Source organism: Cornus florida, unplaced genomic scaffold, assembly GCF_030987335.1.
Source record: "Cornus florida cultivar Cherokee Brave unplaced genomic scaffold, ASM3098733v1 CherokeeBrave_3.0.0_Hap2_Chr10, whole genome shotgun sequence".
NCBI classification, from domain to species: Eukaryota; Viridiplantae; Streptophyta; class Magnoliopsida; order Cornales; family Cornaceae; genus Cornus; species Cornus florida.
In genome coordinates, this window is record NW_026775580.1 from 65,758,229 (window position 1) to 65,781,308 (window position 23,080).

Below are 23,080 nucleotides of genomic sequence, written 5' to 3' on the forward strand. Positions count from 1 at the left end.
ATTTTGTCACTTTTGTGCAACTTAGGTGGTGATAGATTCCAATACCAGCTCTTCCAGCCTCTTGTAAGTCTGTTGTTGGATCCACGTGGTGCTTGCAAGTACCCGTTCAAGTTCAGATTCTCCATCGCCCCACCAAGAAAAATGAAACAGAACTCTGAGGAGCTTGAGGTGCTTTTATGTTCCACTTCACAGTTCTTGATTTCACTTGTTGATGTAAAAAAATATCCTAATGATGATGGTGAAGAAACAGAATACCACAATTCTAGCCAACTGTCATGACTGGTGTCTTGATGAATGTTATTTACTTGGAAAAATGCTTATTTTGTGTGGGATTTGGATCCTCCCTATTAATTTTTCTATCCATGCATGCCATTAGGTAATCATAACATAGTGGATGGTTATTCGAGTGAAGACTTGACATGTCCATAATACGGGAATGTCAGCGAAAGAAAAAGAGACAAGTAGCATGATGTGTACTTCAGCCTGAAGAATGCAACCAAAGGATTTTGTAACCCTTAGAAATGAGTGTGATTAATAGGGAGAGGTTAACACCTTGAACAACGTTTTAACTTTTCTTCCAAAAGTGAAAGCATTCCTATGTGTTGTTCTAATTGGAAAAGATTTGGGTTCTGGCATCTCATGAAATATCTGCTCTTAGGATTGATTCTTATTAGGTGTAAATAATTTTTTAAGGCCCCGCCGATATAATCCAAGCTTAAACACCCTGGTTATTTTTAAAAAAAATATAGAAGAATTTTCGGAGATTACTCATCCCGACGGACTTGGATCCTATAAGTTAAATAATTTCTAAATTATCTTAAGTTGAATTCGCTACAGATTGACACAAGAAAAATTTACCAAAGAAAAAGTGCACTATTTTGAATTAAGGAAAATTTACCATATTCTATCAATTCACCATATTCTAACAACGTTTAACGTCAAAAATCTTCCATCTCTCTCCTTTTTATTCCTATCTTTAACAAGTCGCGATGGTCTTTGTTTCTCTTTTAACTTGATCGACGTCCTTTCTCATCTTTTTCATATACAGGATTTTTGATTTTTTGGTTGTATTTTTCTAACTCCATCAATATCCATTCTTATATATATATATATATATATATATATATATATATATATATATATATATATATTCTTTTCCAACCATTATTATTACTAGTATAAGTTGTATGTCGTGCAATCACATTTTCGTCCATCTTAATTCCATTGCAAAGAACATTTGTTTTGGCGTGAAATATTCCCCCAATAGTGGGAATGAGGAAGAGGAGATAGAGGAAGAATCTTTTTTGGAAAAGATGAGGGATAGATAACCAGGTGAATTTCTTTAATTCAAAAGGGTGCAGTTTTTAAACTTTGGTAATTATTTCTTTATCTCAAAACGGTACAGTTTTCAAACCTTTTAAAAATTAGTTAATGTTGATTAAACACCAATAGTAGATATATTTTAAATGTCACTTGTGAATCTGTAGTGAATTTAACTTAAGATAATTTAGATAATATTTAACTTAGAGGATTCAAATTCTCCTTAGAAATGAGGAGATAATCAAATTCAACTCCTTTTTAAAAAAGGTTTGGTAGTTCTTTTTTGTTATTTTAGTTGAATTTGGGTTACAAAATTTCATCTTGGGATAGAGAAATTTCATGCAACCTAAACACATACAAAACCTGATCTATATTATTATGGTAGTAAAAAAAAATTATTATTATGGTCGTACTAGCTTGGGGTCCAAAATCCAAATCAGACCTAATTTTAACTCTGAATCTAACCCAATCAGGTCAACCTTACAGGCTTAAAATGAGCCAACATTGAGTTATGAAACTAAAAGCACTGGTAGGACTTGTTGACTTGTGCTCTGTTTGAGTTGAAAGTTTTGTGTCAAGTTATTTAATTAAAGAGAAGTGATCCGGCTTTAATTGCCGACTCCTTCTCCAAATATAACATGGTTAGAAATGAGTAGAAGAAAAAGAGATGTTTACGAGAATTTTTTTAAGAGTTTCAATGGGATCCAACCGCATTATATTTGTAAGAAGAGTCGATAATTAATATCGGAAAACCTATCATTTTTCTTAATTAAAACCCACCCTAACTTGTTTATCTGTGTGAAAGTATTTAGAAGTTTCTTCCATAGTTTTCTAATTTATTATTAATTTAGCATTTGCACTGCTTAATTGGAGTGACAATAAATTTCCTTTTCTTTAAAAGACAAAATTATTTATCTTTTGCAACTTTTTCTTTTTCTTTTTCGAAGGTCTGTAACTTCTTATACTACTTACCGATTGTTATAGTTAAAGTGGTATTTCTTTTCAAACATGTATCAGCCGCTTACCCCATGTCAAACCTCATAGACTCAACTTCCAAGCCATAATTGGAACCGGCCAATGAAAACACATGCTCAACAATTCTCCTTGTCTTCAAATTTCGTAACATAGTTCTTGACAAGTATAAGCAAATCGTGTTGTTCTCATGATTTAAAATTAAAAGGGATAGCCTAACGACAAAGACTCTCACCTCATATTTTAAAAGTGGAGAATTTAAATCATTTTAGAAATTCTCACCTCACATCTTAAAAGTTGAGAGTTTGAATCACTTTAAGAACTCTTCGAGATAATTTTCGCAATAATTACTCGATGCATATGGGACAGGAGGATTGCATGCGCCCAATAGTAGATTATGGGTACTCTACAAAAATAAAAAAAATAGTGGGAGGCCCAGTGTAAATTTTTTCCAAACCAAGTCACTCTCTGTAGTTTCACTAAACGTTAGGGGAGATCAGTGATTTTACCCATACATGCACTGTATCCGGGTTTCATGATCCGAAAACGAAATGGGTAAAGGCCAACCCATTACTAGACATCTCCTCTCTCATAGTTCAGAGACAAATCTTCCAAAAACAAACCCTAAAACTTGAGACTTTACAACGTTCAAATTTCAAAATTTGAAATTCGCGCTATTTCTAAAATTTGAAACCTAACGACGCTCCTCAAATTGTGTACTAGTTCATACCACCAAACCCACTCCTCTCGTTCATCTCCGCCATTTCCGATCTCTCCTCGTTTGAAAATCTACAAAGAATGGGGGCGAATCACAGTCACGAGGACTTGGGGATCTCAGAGTCCGAAGAAGAAAGCGAAGAAGAAGTAGAAGAAGAAGAAAGCTATGAGGACTCCAAAGATGTGGAAGACGATGAAGGGCAACAGAGATCTTCAGGTCGCAGAGGATCCAAGACGCCGTCGTCTCTCGACGATCTCGAGGCTAAGCTCAAGGCTCTCAAGCTCAAATACCCTTCTCAAAACCCAAATCTCAAGAACGCCGTCAAGCTATATCTTCACGTTGGGGGCAACACCCCCAAGTCCAAATGGGTTGTCTCCGACAAAATCACCACCTATTCCTTCGTGAAAACATCTAAGATTGACGCTTCCGACGGCGGTGACGAAGACGAAGAAGAGGGAGAATCTTGGTGGGTCTTGAAGGTTGGGTCCAAAGTTCACGCCAGGGTCGATACTGGGTTGCAATTGAAAACCCTAGGCGACCAACGTCGCGTTGATTTCGTATCACAGGGCGTTTGGGCCATGAAATTCTTTGACGAGGAAGATTACAAGGGTTTCATTGCAAAATTTCAAGATTGTTTGTTTGAGAACACGTATGGGATGGAATCGAAAGAGGAGAATAAGGTTAAGGTTTATGGTAAAGATTTTATGGGGTGGGCGAAGCCAGAAGCGGCGGATGACTCGCTGTGGGAGGATGCGGCGGATGACTTCTTGCGGAGCCCTGGTTCGGCGACTCCGGTGAGAGCAACTCAGGATTTGAGGGAGGAGTTTGAAGAAGCGGCAGCTAATGGCGGGGCAATACAGAGCTTGGCATTGGGTGCATTGGACAACAGTTTCTTGGTGAGTGATTCAGGTATTCAGGTTGTTAAGAATTTCAGTCATGGAATTCATGGTAAAGGTGCATATGTGAATATTGATAGTGCAAGGTCTGGTTTGGTTCATTCCACACCAAAAAAGGCTCTTCTTATGAAGGCTGAAACTAATATGCTCCTCATGAGTCCTATGGCTGATGGGAAGCCCCATACAAGGGGGCTCCATCAGCTTGACATTGAAACTGGGAAGATTGTTACAGAATGGAAGTTTGAAAAGGATGGGACTGATATAACAATGAGGGACATTGCAAATGATAGTAAGGGGGCCCAAATGGATCCTTCTGGTTCAACATTCTTGGGATTGGATGACAATAGGCTGTGTCGATGGGACATGCGTGATAGGAATGGGATGGTCCAGAATCTTGCTACTGCCAGTGCCCCTGTACTGAATTGGACTCAAGGTCATCAGTTCTCTAGGGGGACAAACTTTCAGTGCTTTGCAACCACTGGTGATGGTTCAATTGTGGTTGGATCTCTTGATGGGAAGATTCGGTTGTACTCGATTAATTCTATGAGACAGGCGAAAACTGCTTTTCCTGGTCTTGGTTCTCCTATCACTCACGTGGATGTTACCTTTGATGGGAAGTGGATACTTGGCACAACTGATACCTACTTGATCCTTATATGCACCCTGTTTACTGACAAGGTTGGCAAGACAAAGACTGGTTTTTCTGGTCGTATGGGGAATAGAATCTCAGCTCCAAGATTGTTGAAGTTGAATCCTTTGGACTCACATATGGCTGGAGTAAACAATAAGTTCCGTGGCGCCCAATTCTCGTGGGTATGTATATCATTGTGCATTTTTGTTCTTTGCTGCTTGTTTCTTTGTGTTCATTTATCTGCTAACTTCCACCTTGACTTGGGGCATTTATTCATTTTTGTTCTTGTTATTTGAATCATGACTTCAGTTTTTCTATACTGACTGGAACTTTTACTTGGTCACTTGGTGACATTGTGTTGTTTATGGTTGAGCTTGTTTTGTTTTTTCAATGCTATAGAACATGTATGTGCACTTTCCACGATTTGAGATGCTCTTGGTTTCGACTTTCTAAGCATATGGTAATTGCTAAATACTAAGTGTATATTTGACATTTGAATTATGTGATAGTAACATTCTGGATTCATTGTAGATGGTTCATTAAAGATGTTGAAATTTATTCTGATGCATAACGTATTTTAGATTCAAGATTTGCGTAAAAGAAAGTTTGTTTTAGGTAGTGCTAATTCTTTGAAGGGCCTTCTGTGTGTTGTCATTTTGTGTAGCTGTTTGGACCAATTTTCATATATTGAATCTCAATATGCCAGCCATTGGAAATCAAGGAGATTTCAACTGCGCTTTGATTTGTTGGTCCCCTTAAATGGACCTTTTATTTGTACCCTTGCTTTTGGGTATTTGATGAGTAGACCCCACATTTATCAGTATAGGCTTGCTAAAAAGGTGCTACTTTCTAATCGGCTTGAGATTTTTCTTTAGTGATATTTTTCTCCTTGCAATGATGCGCTTGGCCTCGAATCAATCTGTTTTCAGTTGTAAATGTATTGACTAATAGCGTCTGCAGTCAACTAGTTTGCTTGATCAACTTTTTAAGATAAGTGTTTGGACGAGGTTCACGTTTGCACAATGGGCCCACAAAGTGTACGGCCTGGTGGAGATCTGAGCTGTTAGGGACCTCCAAGAGAAGTAAAGAAGGGGGTGAGGTGTTATTCTATGTGATCTCTCATAGAGGCTAAAAAGCTCCTGAATGGGTTAATTCTTTTGTTCGTAAAGTCCCTAGTCTTTGGGTTGTTGAATTGTTTTAATGGAGCATCAACTGCTCCTTGTATACTACCATGGTAGTGGGCAAAGACATTTGGCAACCGTTAAGACCTCTAGCTAAAAGATGAAGTGAAAGAGACTGAGTGGGTCTATGGGAGGGATATAGGGGGATTAGGTAGGACAGTCTCGTGGCTCAATTGACATTGACAAGAGGCTGCATTTTTCTATGATTGACCCTCATTAAATGAGGGTCCTCCATTCGGACCATTCTAATGGAGGGGTTGGGTTATTGTTCCTCTTTGAGAGATCACTCTTCTTCTTTTCCCATGACAGGCTGGAGGGCAATGTTGATGCCTCCAATGAATCCTCAAACCTCAGCCACCAAGCCAAAACCCCAAGGTCCCGCGAGAGAGATGGATATGTCTCTGAGGTCTTCCTCTCTAGACCTAAGAGCACGGTTCACTATTTCAACTCTGAGGTTTATCTGTCGAGAGGAACTCCTCGGAGGTCCTGTTTCAATCCTCAAGGTTTATTTGTTGGAAGGAACTCCTCGGAGGTCTTTTGACTGATCCCCAAGGCTTATTTATCAGGAGGAACTCCTTAGGACTTCGAGGTTTATTCGTGGGAGGAACTCCTCGGAAAATTCATTGATCCCTGATGTTTATCCGTTGGGAGGAACGCCTCAAGGTTTTGAGGTTTGTCTGTCGGGATGATTTTCTCAGAAAGATAAGGATTTAGTCATTGCCTCTCTGAAGATGTAAGGGGATCCCCTTTAGAGCTTTAACTGCTTTTCCTCTACTCTAGTTCTATGTTATTTCCTTTCCTGAGTTCAATCTAAAAGAACATTATCAAGTATAGTTGCTCAAGAATACCATGTCAACATGTATAGATATATACATTTCTATGTATTTGTGAATATCTGAGCCCGCCAGGTGGCGGGGTCAAGCCATGACTTGGAGGTCGTAATTCAAGTACCTACAATAAGAAAATTTTTTTATTATTTTTTTCTCTGTGAAATCATTTATAGTCAACATTTAACAAAGTGTGCCTAAGTGCCTTCATACAATGGTTAAGCAATCAAGCTATGGAGCTGCTAGTGCTTGGCAACCAAAAGGCACTTGCTGAAATGTGTTTACCGTGTTTAATGACATTTGACTTTCCTAAGTCTGTCTGAAATTTTTATGATTAATTCAAAATTTTGATGTGTTCGTATAATCTTTTTTTTCTTTCTAATTTTTGGAATTTATAAATTCTCTTTCATTGAGAAACGATTTGAAAGTCTTGTCATTTTTTCTGCATCCAGGGAAAGTATATATTAGTTTACTATTCTGATTCATGTTTCTTCGTTGTCTTTTGTCATCTTATTGGAGATTATACTAAAAGATAAGGCAGAAAAGTAAAATAAAACAGCTGTAGCCAATAACTTTAAAACAGATCTTACCTTGTATATATCAGTTCCCTTGTTGTATATCATTTGCAAATGTGGTACCTTGTTTGCATTTCTTATTTTATCTAAGGTGGTTTTTTTGGCAATTCTTATTATTATTATTTTAGGTATTATTGTTGTTATTAACAGTCTCATCAATTTTCACTGTTATCATTTGTGAAATTTCATTACAATGCACCATAAAAAGAGTGGCACCTATGTACAAAGTATGTATACACAAGGAAACTGTTTTGCTTTTGTATCTCCCCAAAGAACTACAAAATCTTTTTGATCATAAAATGGAGGGAGCTCAACAAAAATTATTCCCTTCTTAAAAAGTGGATTCGATTCCTTCAAAAGATGGCCTCTCCCCATATGCTGCGCAATAAACGTAAAGGAGCCGCTTGCGAAACTGACCCGACTTCTATTTGAATCTTCAACTTTTCAAACAATGCAGAATATTTCTAGCTGCACTAAGTGTCACCAAATGTACTTGCAGTACATTCATTAAACCATTTTTTTTTTTAAATTTATTTCTAAGATTTTCCCTTGTTTAAAGAAAACAAGTGGTGCTAGAGTTATCATTATTAGTTTTTTCTTTTTTCCCCTTTGTGCTTTCTCCTTTCTCTGTGTGCAAATGCAGTTGCTTATTTGCTGTGAATTGGATAGACACTACAAATCTTTCTTTTAGGTTTTTTGTTGGTTTTTCATTATTATTGGATTGATTCCAACAATGCTATAAAATTGCTTAGGTCACGGAGAATGGGAAGCAGGAGCGTCATCTGGTTGCAACAGTTGGCAAGTTTAGTGTGATATGGAACTTCCAACAGGTGAAAGATGGTTCTCACGAGTGCTACCGTGATCAGGTGGGCCTGAAGAGCTGCTACTGTTACAAGGTAGTTTTAAGAGATCAATCCATAGTTGATAGTCGGTTCATGCATGAGAAATTTGCAGTCAGTGATTCACCGGAAGCTCCTCTGGTGGTTGCAACCCAAATGAAAGTCAGCTCCTTCAGCATATCTAGTAGGCGATGACACACTTCATGGATAAGAAATCTGCAGTCTTTGATTTACCAGAAGCTCCTCTGGTGGTTGAAACCCAAATGAAAGTTAGCTCCTTCAGCATATCTAGTAGGCGATGACACACTTGAACAAAACCCTTTGTTTTCTTGTGCGCCTTAGATTTATCAATAAATTTGTTTCATTTTCTAGTGTGTTAGCGGATTGTTGTTTGATTAGGGTTTATCTGGAAGCAATTTCAGAGAAGATTGACTTCTAACTGTACTTTTTTTTTCGTTATTATGTTCTGAGACTGCATTGCAAATGTTTCTCTGAGCTCCAGCAGATTTATTGTTGTTGTATTACTTGAAACTAAGGGTCAGATATTGTTGTTGGAGGGGACAAGTTAAAGCTGCATTTTGCATGAAAAATAGTTCTACTGTATTGTTGTGACATGTTGATCCTTGGAATTCATTCTGTTCTGGGATAATTTTTTATTGCACAGGTAATTCCAATTGCCGCACTTGTGGAATGGGGTGCTGAATTTATTTACTTATATTAGCACAGTTTATATGCATCTGTCATCTTCTGATCAAGCATAAAAGCCCAGAATTACTCCAAGCAATACTTTTTTGTCTCTCCCCATAATTGAACCCCTTAGCCTTTGCCGTGGTGCTCCTTACTCAGTTCATGCGAACTGCTTCTTGCAGTTGTTTGAACCCTGGAACTCTTCACAAGGAGACAGCTAATAACACTCACGGTCAGAAGGCTAGAGATTCATTAGTATCATTTGAGTCATCCCTTATTTTGTTAATTGATCTGGGTTGTGTGTTTTTGTGGTTGCAACTGAAATGAAGATATTCTTGGTTACTGAACTTACTGTATGTCCATGATAGTTCCGTTTTTCATCGGATGCTTCATGCAGTCTGAAGATTCTGAAATCACAACGATTGATGTCTATGGTACAGTAGTGGATGTATCAAATTATCTCAAAGCCTGGCTCGCCATCTTCCCTCAGCTGACATGAAAGCTTGTTAGAATTTAAACAGAAAAGGCCTTTTTTACTATGAAGTTCCTTTGCAGCATGTGGTGTATGAGCCAATTTAGAGCTATTCCATTTGAAGGTGCATTTGAGAGTAAATTAGTTGAATCCATGTGCTTTGAGGATATGTAAATATGTAAAATCCAACAGCTCAAAGAATAAGGATAAGTGGGCCCATGCTATCATGTTTGTTGTCACGCAGTTAACTGGATGTGTGAATTTTGTGGTGTATATCCCTCCACTGGGGAGGTTTTTGACAGAGGAAAGATGGCTGTTGCCTCTGCCTTGGGAAGAAGCTTCCCAATTCTGCCATGCTGCTCTTCTTTATCCTCCCTAGAGAAACACGTCTGTAAATCCTCATTTGGGGCAGCAAACACATATTCACCTGCTGGTATAGGACACACCAGGCGTGGCTCGGGAATTGTGGTTCAAGCCCAGGAACGCCCCACGTGGCTTCCTGGCCTCGATCCTCCCTCCTATCTGGATGGAAGGTGAGCCCCCTCAGTCTCACCTAATTGGTGACAATTCAATGCCATTTATGCTTCTGCTTAAGTTATTTGTTCCATTTTTTTCTGTTTGTTTTTGTAGTCTTGCTGGAGATTTTGGGTTCGACCCACTTGGGCTTGGCGAGGACCCTGCAAGCTTGAAGTGGTATGTGCAGGCTGAGTTGGTTCATGCTCGCTTTGCTATGGCTGGAGTTGCAGGAATTCTCGCCACGGATGTGAGTGACTGAAATATTTGCTTCATTATTATCCAGTTTTAGTTTTTCTTCTTTTGTCCTGATTTTTCAGTTCTAGTTTGAAAAAGGAAAAAACAATGTAACAAAATACAAAGAGAAGATTGCAAGTCAGTCCAGCGTGTGGTGGTTTGTATTTTCGTCATAACAATCAATGGCTTTTTTCTGAATATTTGGAGCCAATCAAGTGAAATTTCTTTAGCATTTAAAACTGTTTGCAAATTGCAATGAGAGAACTTATAAGATTTATACTAAGCAACCTCATCTCTAGTATTGTAGGGAGAGTGATTTTGTGTCCCCTATAATTTGATTTCATTACAAAACTAAAATCTGAAACAATTTTTGATTTCAATGGCTGCTATCACCTGATTGACCACTTCAAGGCCATGCAGGATTTAGAGTGAGACATTGTTGCAAGAACTTATAAAACATTTATATGATTTCCACTGTTTAAATTTATTTATTTATCTTCCTGCAACACGAATAACTGCTGGTACTAGATCATTTTCCTCTGAGTTTCTGAGAAACCACCCTTTCTTTATCTCTTCTTCCACATTCCTTCGACCCCTCTCTTTTTCCTTCTCATTGCATTACATTATCAGCAATTCTTTCAGTTTCTTGTTGCAGCTGCTCCGTGTAACGGGAATCAGCAATTTGCCGGTGTGGTATGAAGCAGGTGCCATGAAATTCTCGTTTGCCAGCACGAGAACTCTGTTCATTGTCCAACTGATCTTGATGGGGTAGAAAACAGTTGTTCGTTGACATGCCAAACCTTTTTTGCTTCAACTAATCACTTTCCGTAAATTATTGATTTTTTTTCTTCATCTCCTTTGATTGCGCAGATTCGTTGAAACCAAGAGGTATATGGATTTTGCTAATCCTGGATCTCAAGCCAAAGATGGATCATTCTTTGGGTTGGAAGCTGCACTAGAAGGTCTAGAACCAGGGTAATTTTCCAACATTTCACAAGGTTGTTTGAATCATTCTTCAGATTTTTGCATTCTTTTTGTTTTGCATTGAACAGATACCCTGGTGGTCCTTTGTTAAATCCACTTGGACTAGCTAAAGATATAAAGAATGCTAAAGTGTGGAAGCTGAAAGAGATCAAGAATGGTTTGTTCTACTCCATCAATTCTGCTTTCTTGGATATTTTCCTTCTTTGTTTTCGACCATTTCTGACTACAAACTCGATCTCCCTGAAAATGCAGGAAGGCTGGCCATGGTGGCCATGCTCGGCTTCTTTGTCCAAGCTTCCGTGACTCATGTTGGTCCTGTCGAAAATCTTCTGGATCACCTCTCGGATCCATGGCATAGAACTGTTATCCAAATCCTTGCCAGTTCTAGTTCTTGACTCTGATTTGTAGTGGGGCTTGGTTATCATTCATGACAAGTTGAAATGTGCATCATATTCTACAATTTTTTTCTTATTTTTTCAAGCCTAGTCTTGTGCTTTGTTAGAATCATTCGACGGACTGTTGCGTGAATGTTTTGCTTGCCTCACAAATGAATTAAATTGATCAAACTGAAAATAAACATTATAAGAGAGAATTTGATTTCATATGCAATGTGCACAAATTGATATATATATATATATATTTGAATGTGGGATGGCCTCTATATTTGAGTGAGGCCATCAAAGATTAATGTATGCAAACTTATTAAACAAGTGCTTGATATCAATAACTGTTCTTCTACAGAGATCACAAAAGGTTAAATTTCTTCTTCATCCATAAACACGCATTGCCATTTCAAAATAAGAAAATTATGATTTCAAATTTTCAACAAACCGGTATGTCCACACACGAAGTCAACTTTCAGAGCTCGAATTCTTAGATCAAACCTGTATGCCCCCGGCCCAAAAATTACAAAATCACATTATTATCACTTTCCTCAATCAAGTACCATTTACAAGACTTATAACCTAAATCTAAACCAAAAATATTATACAATCTTCTTATATTATATAAAAATATGCAACTTATTTACAAACAAGAAATTCTGTAAAAATGTGCTCTTCCCTTTCTGGTCACTGCAAGGAACTGCCCTGGAACGGAGAGGCATAAAACAACCAATCTATAAACAAAACTTACTTTAATGACTTGGGTGCCTGCACCTTCTTTTTTCTGGTCAAGAACATGAAAATTCGCGGAAAGAAGGATTTCTTCTTTTTCTTAATAATCCTAACTTCTGTTGAAGATTCAGTCTCAGTATTGCTTCCATGCAAATCCACCTTTGGGCTCGACCTAGTACGAACAGGTAGCAGGCCATCTGGCGGCCGCTCAAAGTTCCCTGATTCTTTCTTCTCCTCGAAGACTGTCTTTGGGTTCTTATTTTGGTTTACCACTCCTTGAGCAGATTCACCAGCTTTTCGTCGTTGCTCGAGTTCAGCCCTCCATTTTCTCAACTCCTGTTCTACACCCAACTTCCCTTCCTTAGCCTTCTCAGCCTTCTGATTAGCAATTTCTAGTTCCTCCTTTCTCTCAGCCATCTCCCTATGAACTTCCTCTAACTTATTCAAGCTTCTCAACTCAGATGCCCTGGCGATCTCAATTTGAGAGATGGCAGCAGCCACCCTCATGTTAGCCTGCTCCTCCGCCTCATGGGTCCGCTTGCTGAGCATATAGTACTCCTCTAAAGAGATTGTTACTTTGGTTGGTGAATCCTCTTCATTGGTGCTTTGAGCAGACTCACTCTCTTGTAGTGCGTTGATAGCTGCTAGCGCCAACTTCTCTGCTGCCTTCGCAGCCTCTATTTCCTTTTGAGCCGCAAGTAGTCTGCTCTGAGTAGTACTTGCTCCAGCCTTGGCTTGCTCTGCTTCTTCCTTTGCCTTCCGCAGCTCCTCACGAGCCATTTGAGCAAGTGACTTGGCCTGGTCTGCCTCTACAGCTGCCTCCTGCAACTGCTTGGGAAGCTGCAGCATCTTCTCTCTTGATTCTTTCTCCTTCATCTGAACAACAGCAATCTCCGATTTAATCCTGTTCAGCTCAGCTTCTATTGATGCAACCGTGACTGATGCCATTCCTTCTCTCTGCCTAATGGTGGCCAGTGCCGATTTTTCTCTTTCCAATTCCGACTTTAATGATGTTGTGGCCACCTTCAAGCAACTCACTTCAGCAGTTGCTTTCTCAATGTTGAGCTGCACTTCTTCAATTTCCTTCTTGGCTGAAGCAATCGCTGCTTGTATATCAGTATGAGTTCTCTTTTCTGGTACATCTAGCTCATCTTTCTGTCCTTCATCCGTTTCCTGCTTCAATTTTGATTCCATGTATGCTGTTAGTTCAGCTTTTAAGTCGAGTAATAAGGCTGAAGCAGTATCTAACTTTGATTTCATATCCTTTGCTGACAAAATTTGCTGGTTTAGTCTCTCTAGCTCCTCATCTGCTTGCTTCAATTCCTTTTCCCAATAAAGAGTATCTTGCTCTCTTGCCATAGCTGCTCCAATTCTATGTTCCTCTGCCTCCATATGAGCAGCTTGAGTGGACTCCAAGGATTCCTTTGCGGCCATCAGCTCAAAAGTCAGTTCCTCCACTGTCTTCTCAACTTCTCTGGATGCAGAAACAGCCGCCTCAGCTTTCTTGACAGCTGCGGCTTTCTCTGTCACCAATAAAGCATAATTTTTATGTAGTTCTTCCAGCTCGTCTTTCACGGATTTCAGCTCTGCGACTGCAGCTGCATGCCTGGTTCTGGCAACCTCAAGCTGTGCCTTGGCTGCAATGCTAGCCTCATCAGCAATCCCTTGCTCCATTTCTTCCACCCTGAGCTTGACAAGTTCAGAATCCTGTTTTGCTTGATGCTCTTCTGTTTGTGCTCTTTCTAGGTTAAGTTTTAATTCCTCTATGAGTCTCTTAGTGCTGTCCAGCTCTTTTAACACTTCAGCTTTTGCATCTTCAGCAACCTCGTACTGTTTCTTATACATTGGAATCTCCACTAGTGCTTTCTCAAGTTCCTGCTCTATGAGCTTGCGTCTCTGCATGGGCCAAAGGAGCACAATAAGAGAGATTTTGGAAGAACTGGATGCAACCATCATTTTGGTTCAAATTCATGCTTTGAGTGTCTTGGAAAGAAATGTATAAAGTTTGCGTTAATTGCATAAGGCGGTTAATGTAATGGTGAGTGAATATTGTTCAGTGAGAATGTGTGGTCTTTGTTTGACAGTAAAAGAAGTTATAGGTGATGGTGTCAGTGCACTGAATGAAGAAAAGGAAAAGAGAACAAATGAGAAGGTGTGCTTTGCTTGCATTGAGTGAGTGCAGAGACTTTACAATGTGGCGCCGAAGATGAAGCCAATTAAAATTTGTGACAGCCTTGTGACAGCTTGTAAGTCAGGCATAATTGGTTATACATATGGAGTGTCAAGCATGAACAGAAGTGTGGAGTAAAAAAGAGAGTGAAGTAAGTGAGGGTCAAGAGTTATACTATTCCTTTTAGAAGAGTGGGTGTCTTCTTTTGTGCGAGTGTGGAATACTTCTAGGTAGTCCTTCGAGATTCGTAATCCTTGTATTTTTTAGTAAGAAAAGTTAGTCATTCTTCGCCCATGGACGTAGGCAATTTGCCGAACCACGTTTGTTTTTGTTTTGTGTGTTATTTCCATCTTATATTTCCTTTGTTGCCATTGCATATTTGTTGTGTGAGATCTTGGGAGGATTAATTCCTAACAGTTCTATTAAATGCAATCTTTGGGCACATGTCAACAAAAAGTGGATAACTTTATGCATTCAGTATTCCAAGAAATCCTTGCGTCTTTAATTTGCAATAAAAGAGAAAAATAAAATAAAATAAGAAAGAAAAATGAAAAGTTTAAACCTGGAAGGAATATATAATTGAAAAGAAAACTCAAGAAAAAAAAAAAAAAAAAAGAATTCCTTTTTTTTCCCTTCTCAAAAATATGCTGTAAAAAATGTGATTTAATATAAATTGAAACATGTAAAGTGGCTAATAATTCCTTGTTACAAGCCATCCCAGCAAAATGAAAAACAGAGGTTGAATAGTAATCAAGTGTCCATGCAACCTAGAGAAATTTATTTAAAGCATCAGTTCAAGTAATGGAAAGAATGAACTCAAGAAAAGACCATACCTCCACAGTCTGGACTTTGTGGGCCTTCCAATCAAGAATTCCCCCAAACTTTGAAACAGCATCTTTAACAGATTCAAAAGGTGCTGCGGTATCAATTGCCCCATTGTTTATATCATCCTTTTTAAGATCTTTATAATGGTCAATGGGCTCTGTAGTTCTAATAGCAACCGAGGACACCTTAGCAAGGGGCTGAGCAACCTCACTGGAAGGCACCAAATGATGGCCGTTTGAGTCTCTCACTTGGGTGCTGACAAAGGAGGCACTTTCTTGATATTGCTGCAAAGCATCATCTGATTTTGCTTCTGAGGTATATGATGCAACGGGTTCTGAGAGGCCTATTACATTCTCCTTTTGATGAGGCTCCAGTGTCTCTTGATTCTTAGTCGATGGAAGTGAGCCTTCCTGCTCAGTTACAGGTCCATCAGAAGGAACCGTTGGCTGAACATGGGAATGGCTCAAGGAACAATTACTATTTTCCACGTTTTGAGACTCCAATGCTCCTACGTTATTGGCTGATAGTGGTGAGGCCTCTTGCACAAGTACAGGTTCATTGGGAGTATGCTGCATAGCTCTAATTTCAGAATCGTCAACCACGGTGCCCTTATGGTTAGGTCCTGTTTCATCAACCTTAACAGGAGTGGTTAAAATGGGATTTTCGTTTGGAAGAAGTTGGCCATCTCCCATGATTGGCGCATCAGAAGCATCCTGTACAGATGCTGATTTAGAATCATCTGATCCCTGATGGATAGATTCCACTTTTCCATTAGAACCTTGGTATTCTGAAGCTTCATTATTTAAATAATTATTTTGGGAGGATAAAATTGATGCTGCAGAAGTTTCTGGAGGAAAATTTTCTTCAGCATTTTTCACATCATCCATTCCAATAAAATGATAAGAACAGCCAAGCAAGTATCTGAAATCCAAGCAAAAGAATAGAAGAACTAAATTAGTGAAAGATGAAGGAAAGCTTGTATTATCCAAAACAAAAAAAAAAAAAAGCATCATTGCTTAATATATGAAACAAGGGTAAGTTGTTAATTAATGTCCATTTTTTTGATATAAGAGGAAATATTCAAACTCAACTGCAGAAGAACTCAAATGGTAATAATTCAAAACCAACATTATCAACTCAATATAGGTAAAAGATAAGGCTTGCAGAAAATTTTCATCACTATTAAATATAACTATTTTGCATCAAGCATGCATCACCAATCAGTACAGTCCTTTCTTTTTTTTAGCATTATAGGGTCGTTGAAAGAGGTCAAAAAATTGGAAAAGAAGAAAGGTATGGTGTGGCCGAATCGGGATTTAGTGTGAGGGATTCTGCACAGGATACAGGTCTTGCAATAGTTTAACTAGAAAGGATTGGTAGACAAAGGTAGAAAAGTCATCCAAAAGTGAGGTTGAGTGATTTTGTATAAGTTTGCTGGATTTTAAATGCCAGGTACCAAGATCTTTAAAGTTGTCAAATAATTTTTTTTTTTTTTGGCTAGCCCAATGCATGAGGCACCCGCCATTGTGGGGGTTTGAGGAGGGTCGGATATAGGCAGCCTTACCTCAGCATGCGAAGAGGTTGTTTGCCGTTTCAAACCTGTGACCTCCAGGTCAATGGAGCAACCTTAACGTTGCGCCAAGGTCCTCCCTCTTGTCAAACATGGCTACATAAAAGAAGTACAAGTTGTTGCCTTAATGCATGTCCATGTGAAAGTAATAGCATGGCTGTATGTCAGCAATTAGATATCCTTTTCTGACATTCCAAAATTTCACCATTTATGTTCATGTAGCATTGTCAAAAGGTTTTGTACTTTCCATCAACCAGACACTCCTTGTCCTTTCGTTCAAGATTACTTCGTTTACTCATGAGTGAGTTTTTTTAGGTTTTTTCCCCTCCAATAACTTTTGCAATGCCCTAGATTCATAACCTTTTTATAAATCATGGCCTTTTAAATAATTATGTTGTCCAACCTGACCAGATCCCCCCCAACCCAAAGAAAAAAGGAGGAGGAAACACACACACACACACACACTATACCCGTACATAAAAGAAATGATGAACTGTTATTTGAAGTAATAATGTTGGGATTTGATACACTACCTTAGGTCCTTCTTGACCAATAAAAAAATAAATAGGCAATCTAAAGTGCAATGAACCACGATTAATTAATTCCCTCGACCTAAAGTGCAATGAGCCACCATAAATGCATTCCCTCTTAGGATATACTGATTATTATCACTAAGATGATTAGCATGTATACAACTTGTTAATGTAGCCCTCTGAAGCATAGCATGTAACCATTCTCATTGGCTGATAACTTGTTGCAAAGGCAGTGTTCTTTGAAAACTATTTCTATAGGATGAGTTATAAAGAATGATAGGGGAAGTTCTACAGTTAAGTTGTCTTGTGATTCTTACTTCTGATAGAGCCATTTTGAGCCCATAGTCCTCTAATTGGTAAGCAAGCTCACAGATTGACTCTTATTCTTTTTGTACTCCATTATCATCATTCATTATTGTCTTTATTTTCTTCATTTTATATTTATAAATTCTCCATTCTATTTTTTTTTCCCATCTACATCGTTTGTTAAGATGACACGTGTCTCCTCATTTGCAACAGTGTGGACACTTATAGAAGAGCTCAATATCATTTACATCTTACCTTTTATGGGTAAGAAACCCATTATTAAGTTCTTCCTATATCACCCTCTATTTAATTGTACTTTTACATAGAAATACAGACTCACAAGACAAATTCGCGTTATACGAAGTATAATGTCAAGACATGTTTGAGCTAAAAGTAGTAAATTCACATATATGCTTGCGTCCATTTGCCGTGGCAAATCAAAGAGTGTACACAAGAGAGGGCACTCAGGTGAGACTTCTCTCAGTAGATGTAAAGTATCTAGCATTACCCAGCATTCAAAAGGCTCTCTTACAAGATCAAACATATAAAAATTCAAATTGGTTGGGTGACCTTTTGATTTTGAGTGTGTTTTAGAATATTCTGAACAAAAAAATTAAAACAATTCGAGAAAAAAAAAAAATCAAGGAAACATTTGGTCAACCTATTAGTTATCCTCATTATGATCCATGCGTAGTTCGTTGTACAAATTCATCATCTAATGATTATAGATAGACCATTACAGATAATGCAAATTGAAGTCACCATTATTAATTATGTGAAAATTTTAAACTGTGGCATTCTTTAAATTCAAAATTTAGCCGCATAGGATCAATTGTGGAGGTGACTCTGGTTTCCTTGAATGGCAGTATACATAGGTGGTGAATTTCCACATTCACCTCCTGTAATATACATAAACCATTCAATTTCACCGTGATGATCGCTTCAACACAAACTTTAAACACACTTTTGTATACTTGAGCTCTAATTACAACCCACAACCTGCTAGTTTTTAACTTGATCTCTAATTACAACCAACAATTGCTATATTTAATCGTGTTATGAGGATATGCGGTATGAATGGTGCACGAGAGAAAGAAGAAAAGGTGAAATAGGATAGTCCCCCATATTAATTAATGGATGCTACAGAAGCAAAATTAGGGCTACATGGTGCAATGAAAAGAAAGCCCAGGTAGTAAAGTACGAGAATAATAGTTCGAGGCCAAGGGCAGCCCCTTTGCATGAATATCTAGATTTTGGGGGGTCTTTCACTGCCAGAACTCAAGATTAATGGGACCAACAATGGTTAACAACATATTGTTATAAATGGCAGAGCATACCCTTCCATAGTTGCTAGTTGTTACTTTCGCGTTAAAAAGCCTAATTTTGTAAAATTATTTTACTAAGTGTGAAAATGTTTTAAGCTTATGGAAATTACAAAAGGAAAATCGAATAGAAGCAATGCTTCCAAAGAACTTTTAGGGGGACCATGGGTGGAAGGAGAAGTACTCTGAGTCTGAGCCTATTTGGTTCACGTGATGGACTGGTTGTCAATGATTGCTGTGAAAGAAGGTGGATCACAGGGTGAGTGATTGTGTGCAAGGTATACAGCAACTGGACTTGTTCTACTGAGTGCTTGGAGCTTGAGAGAACTGCGCGTGACAACAGGTAACTGACAGGAATGGTGTAAATTTTAGATAAATCAACAAGTCAGTGTTCCCAAGATAGGAGCATAATTGGATGTAATTGTCGTGCTTCTTCTTTACGTGGTGTCAGAACGGTGACTTTTTCATGTTTGAGGCTTTCATTGAAATCATCGTCACTTTCGTTTGCTTTACTTTATATTTAATTACATGCTTAAGATTATGGGTACATACATGATCAATTAAATAACTTAAAATTAAAGTTGGAAAGCAAAATCAAACAAAATAAAAAGAAATGACCTGCCATAACACTTTACCTCTAGGCTATTGCAACAATACCTCTTTTTTTTTTTTTTTTTTTTTTTTTTTTTTTTTTTTTTTTTTTTTTTTTTTTTTTCCCTAGTTACCAATACCTCTTCTTTTGTTTATGCAACTGTATCTAAAATTTTAAAATGTCATCATTCAGATTACAAACAGTAGTTGTTTGAAGCTTGACCACACATGACCAAAGTGCATAATAAAGTTATTAGAGGGTTGAAAGAAAGAACTACTATGATAAAAATGGCAAATTAAAAGTTCCCCTCATATCATGCCTTTAGATGGTGCTTTAGAAAACTTCAACACTTTCCAATTTCCACAATTTAGTTGCAGTTTCTAAAATAAAATGTTTCCTCTAGGCTATTGCACCAATACCAAAAGAAATGACCTGCTAAATCACTTAACCTCTAGGCTATTGCACCAATACTCCCTTCTTTTGTTATGCAACTGTATCTAAAGTTTACAAACGTCACTGTTCAGATTATAGACGCTACTTGTTTGAAGCTTTAGTTGCTTGACGATTGACCACACATGTAATAGTCTGTGTGCATGCATGAGTTGCTAAGTGCTGAAATTTCTAAAATGCAGCAGACTAAAGTTCTTAGAGGATTGAAAAAAGAACAACAAGAACTACTACGATAAAAATTGCAAAACAAAAGTTCCTTTCATATCATGTTTTTCTTTCTGGATATCATCACTTTCCAATATCCACAATTTAATTGCAGTTCCTAAAAGAAGATGATTCCTCGAAGTCCAAACCATGCATAGAAATATTTTATTTATTGGTCTAAACTTGATTAAAATCTACGTAAATTTCCGCAATTTATACCACCTCTACAATGACAAGAACTTGACCTGAAACTCTAAATGCACTGTTATAAGATGCATAGAAGCACAAAAGTAAAAAATCTACAAAAATAGAAATCAAAATCAATCTTTTGCATATAATAGACCATGCCAATTCTTATTTCCCCCCTTTTTTTGGCATCTTCTATGACAGTTATAAGTTTCAAAAGTGTATATCCAAGTAACTTAAGCCATTTTTGCAGAAGAAATCTTTTAACAACCTTTATTTCCAAAAGAACAAAAAAAAAAATCAAAAGGTTGAAACAACACACAATCGTTATTTCACTAATCGACAATTGAATTGAAACAAGCAAAAGGTTGTCGAATCTCATAACATTTTGGGATAATATTGACTCTTTTCGATTTCCAAATTTTCTCTCTTTTTCAAAAATTCTCACCAACCAAACAAAGGAAAAAAACATATATAATACCCGGAATCAAAGATTCAAAATTCGCATCCACAATCAAGCTTCCAATTTATCAGAATATGCTCCAATAAAAGAAAGCAATTCGAAAATCGATGATTAAAGCTGCAATAATGAATTAGTCACGAAATTACAAAGATATATAATTGAACCTCTGCTGATTATATATACGTATATATATATCGAGAGAGAGGAACATACCTGGAACTACCAGAAACGAAAGTCAAAATCGAGAGTCAATGCTTTCTGGATATTAGCAAAAACAGAGAAAGAGATAGAGAGAGAGAGACAATCAGAGCTTAAAATAATAAAAAGGTTTGAGAATCAATGCCAATTTTAGCAAAAAAAGAAAGAAATACTACCGTTAGAGATGTGTTCACACGTGCATGGAAACTCCCTCTTTTCACAAAAGTGGTTTCATTTCTACCCTCTCTCTACGCTCTTCTTCACCATGAATTTTGATTTTGAATTTCCTATTATGACTTTGTTTTACTTGTTTTGTATGACCTGAAAAACTTGTGTTTTATATATATATATATATATATATGTAATTGTTTTTGGTCCACAAAGGAATATGCGAGCCAAAATAACTCAACTCGCTGTCTCTCACTGTGTCTCTGATAGGGCGTAGGTGAAAAAGTCTAAAAACACGGTGAGTGGTCTACAAGGACAATTATGTGGAATGACGAAACTACCCCCCTCGTGACGTGTGTGACAATCCGTCAATGAGTTGGGTGGGTCACTGAGATACATGGACCGAGAGGAGTTGTCTGAAAAATGGCCGGAGGTTGATTTCCACGAGTCCCACGGACCCTAATCACCCGCCAAATCGTTTTCACTTTCAATATCTGATTTTGTTTCTTTGCTCAGCTTCTCATTAATGGCTAACCACAATATAATACCTTTATGCCATGTTACCAAAACCAAAAGTAAAATTAGAGGTGCACAAAGAACTATTTGGTTCTGAGTCTCAACATTTCGATTCTAATTTTTTAAAAACTATTAGAATCAAATCAATTCTAATTTAGCCAGGAACTGTATCGAACCAGATTATATGCACATCTAATTCAAAATTGAACATTTTCTTTCTCTGTTGGGTTGGAGGGCCTTCAGCGCATTCTGGATACGAGCCCAAAAATAAAAAGAGGAAAGAACCCTCTGCTCAATTTGATGCGACGAAAGGCCCAATGCGCATTCTGGGTACCAGCCCAACAAAGAAAAGAAGGTACTGCTTAATTTGGTGCAACGAAGCTCCAATTTGGCCCAAAGTACCTAATCCATATATGTGATGCCTTAAGGCCCAACAGACTTTATAAGAAGAAAAATTTAGATTTGTTGTGTACAATTTAATTACTGTAGTTTTTATCAGCTATCAAGAAGATTTGTCTGTATAACGTGTATGCGCGGGCTTGTATGTTTATTTTTGTATGAATGGACGTGACACATCTCTACCAATGGTATTGAGAATCCTAATTTGTTAGCATGAAATCAATTGCTTTGCCTCCAATTAAAGGTGCAGATTTATCAATGCAATGTCCATCTTAGAAGATGTTTAAGAGAAATTATAAAATTGTCAAAATAAGATCGAATGTCTCATATGATAGTGGACTCCATCACTATTATGTAAGACACTTTAGTTGTGGTGAATTCTACAATTATGTGAGATATCCGACTGTATATCAAGTATTTAAACATTTCAAACATGACTCTTCTATATGAGTGGTATATATATCATATCAACTACTCTACTCGTCTCACAAAAAGCATTCACATTTTCTTTGTTGGCTATCCCTAAATAATTGTCCCAGTTAAAAATTTAATATATATATTTTATAATATTTCTAATTTATCCTCTTTGCCTTGAAGTTATAAAAACATGTGATCCCACTGTAGAAGTGCATATTTGAAAATCCATTCTTTACTACTAAAAACAAAAAATAAAAAAATAAAAATTAAAAAACTACACTCTTGAAAAGTTAATGGCGCCCTGATTGGTAACCACTTCTATTTTGTTTTTGTTTTTTTTGTTTTTAATTATTTTTGGCTGTGTACTGTAACGAAATAAAAATACGAAACGTATTTGGTAACGTTTGTTACGATTTGAATAGTACTGAAACATTTCCGAAAAAAAGACCAAAACCGGAAGCAAAGAATTAATGCTTCCGATTGCTTCTGCATTGTAACAAAAACACTTTTCAAAAAGCAAAAAAAGACATTTTTAAACTAAGTATTTAATTTTTCAAAATTGCAACACTTTTTTATCAAACATGTTTTCACGTTTTTACTTCTAAAAATCTTGCAATAAATATACATTGTTACCAAACAGGCTTTCAAATAGTATTGAACACATTTCAAAATAGAAACATTATCTTTATTTCCGGTCAAAACAAAAACACAAAACAATTAAAATTACCAAACAAACCCTAAGTTCTTGAAAAAGAATATTTTTTTTATAGAACCAAGGTGGTACTACATTTTCT

At 37.3% G+C, this 23,080-nt stretch overlaps 3 protein-coding genes across 5 annotated transcripts; 2 read left to right on the plus strand and 1 right to left on the minus strand.

The window, feature by feature from the left end:
* The first annotated feature begins 2,909 nt into the window (after nucleotides 1-2,909).
* Nucleotides 2,910-8,670, plus strand: LOC132276278 (protein CYPRO4). The gene is made up of 2 exons (XM_059777631.1): nucleotides 2,910-4,719; nucleotides 7,873-8,670. Exons 1-2 carry the CDS (start codon nucleotides 3,091-3,093, stop codon nucleotides 8,152-8,154), a joined length of 1,911 nt encoding a protein of 636 aa, XP_059633614.1. The 5' UTR covers nucleotides 2,910-3,090; the 3' UTR covers nucleotides 8,155-8,670.
* A 723-nt stretch (nucleotides 8,671-9,393) lies between these two features.
* LOC132276279 (photosystem I chlorophyll a/b-binding protein 5, chloroplastic) lies at nucleotides 9,394-11,454 on the plus strand. The gene is made up of 6 exons (XM_059777632.1): nucleotides 9,394-9,651; nucleotides 9,749-9,881; nucleotides 10,524-10,636; nucleotides 10,739-10,843; nucleotides 10,921-11,009; nucleotides 11,105-11,454. The coding sequence occupies exons 1-6, from the start codon at nucleotides 9,428-9,430 to the stop codon at nucleotides 11,245-11,247; spliced, it is 807 nt and encodes a 268-aa protein (XP_059633615.1). The 5' UTR covers nucleotides 9,394-9,427; the 3' UTR covers nucleotides 11,248-11,454.
* A 188-nt stretch (nucleotides 11,455-11,642) lies between these two features.
* On the minus strand, nucleotides 11,643-21,121 carry LOC132276276 (protein WEAK CHLOROPLAST MOVEMENT UNDER BLUE LIGHT 1-like). 3 transcript variants are annotated; one of them, XM_059777629.1, is made up of 5 exons: nucleotides 20,963-21,121; nucleotides 20,802-20,846; nucleotides 20,607-20,705; nucleotides 14,971-15,883; nucleotides 11,643-13,863 (listed from the first exon to the last, which is right to left on the minus strand). In XM_059777629.1, exons 4-5 carry the CDS (start codon nucleotides 15,847-15,849, stop codon nucleotides 11,983-11,985), a joined length of 2,760 nt encoding a protein of 919 aa, XP_059633612.1. In that variant the 5' UTR covers nucleotides 15,850-15,883; nucleotides 20,607-20,705; nucleotides 20,802-20,846; nucleotides 20,963-21,121; the 3' UTR covers nucleotides 11,643-11,982. The 3 variants fall into 3 exon arrangements, with proteins under 3 accessions (XP_059633612.1, XP_059633611.1, XP_059633613.1); XM_059777628.1 differs by lacking the exon at nucleotides 20,607-20,705; XM_059777630.1 differs by lacking the exon at nucleotides 20,963-21,121 and having other exon boundaries at nucleotides 20,802-20,928.
* Nucleotides 21,122-23,080: the final 1,959 nt, after the last annotated feature.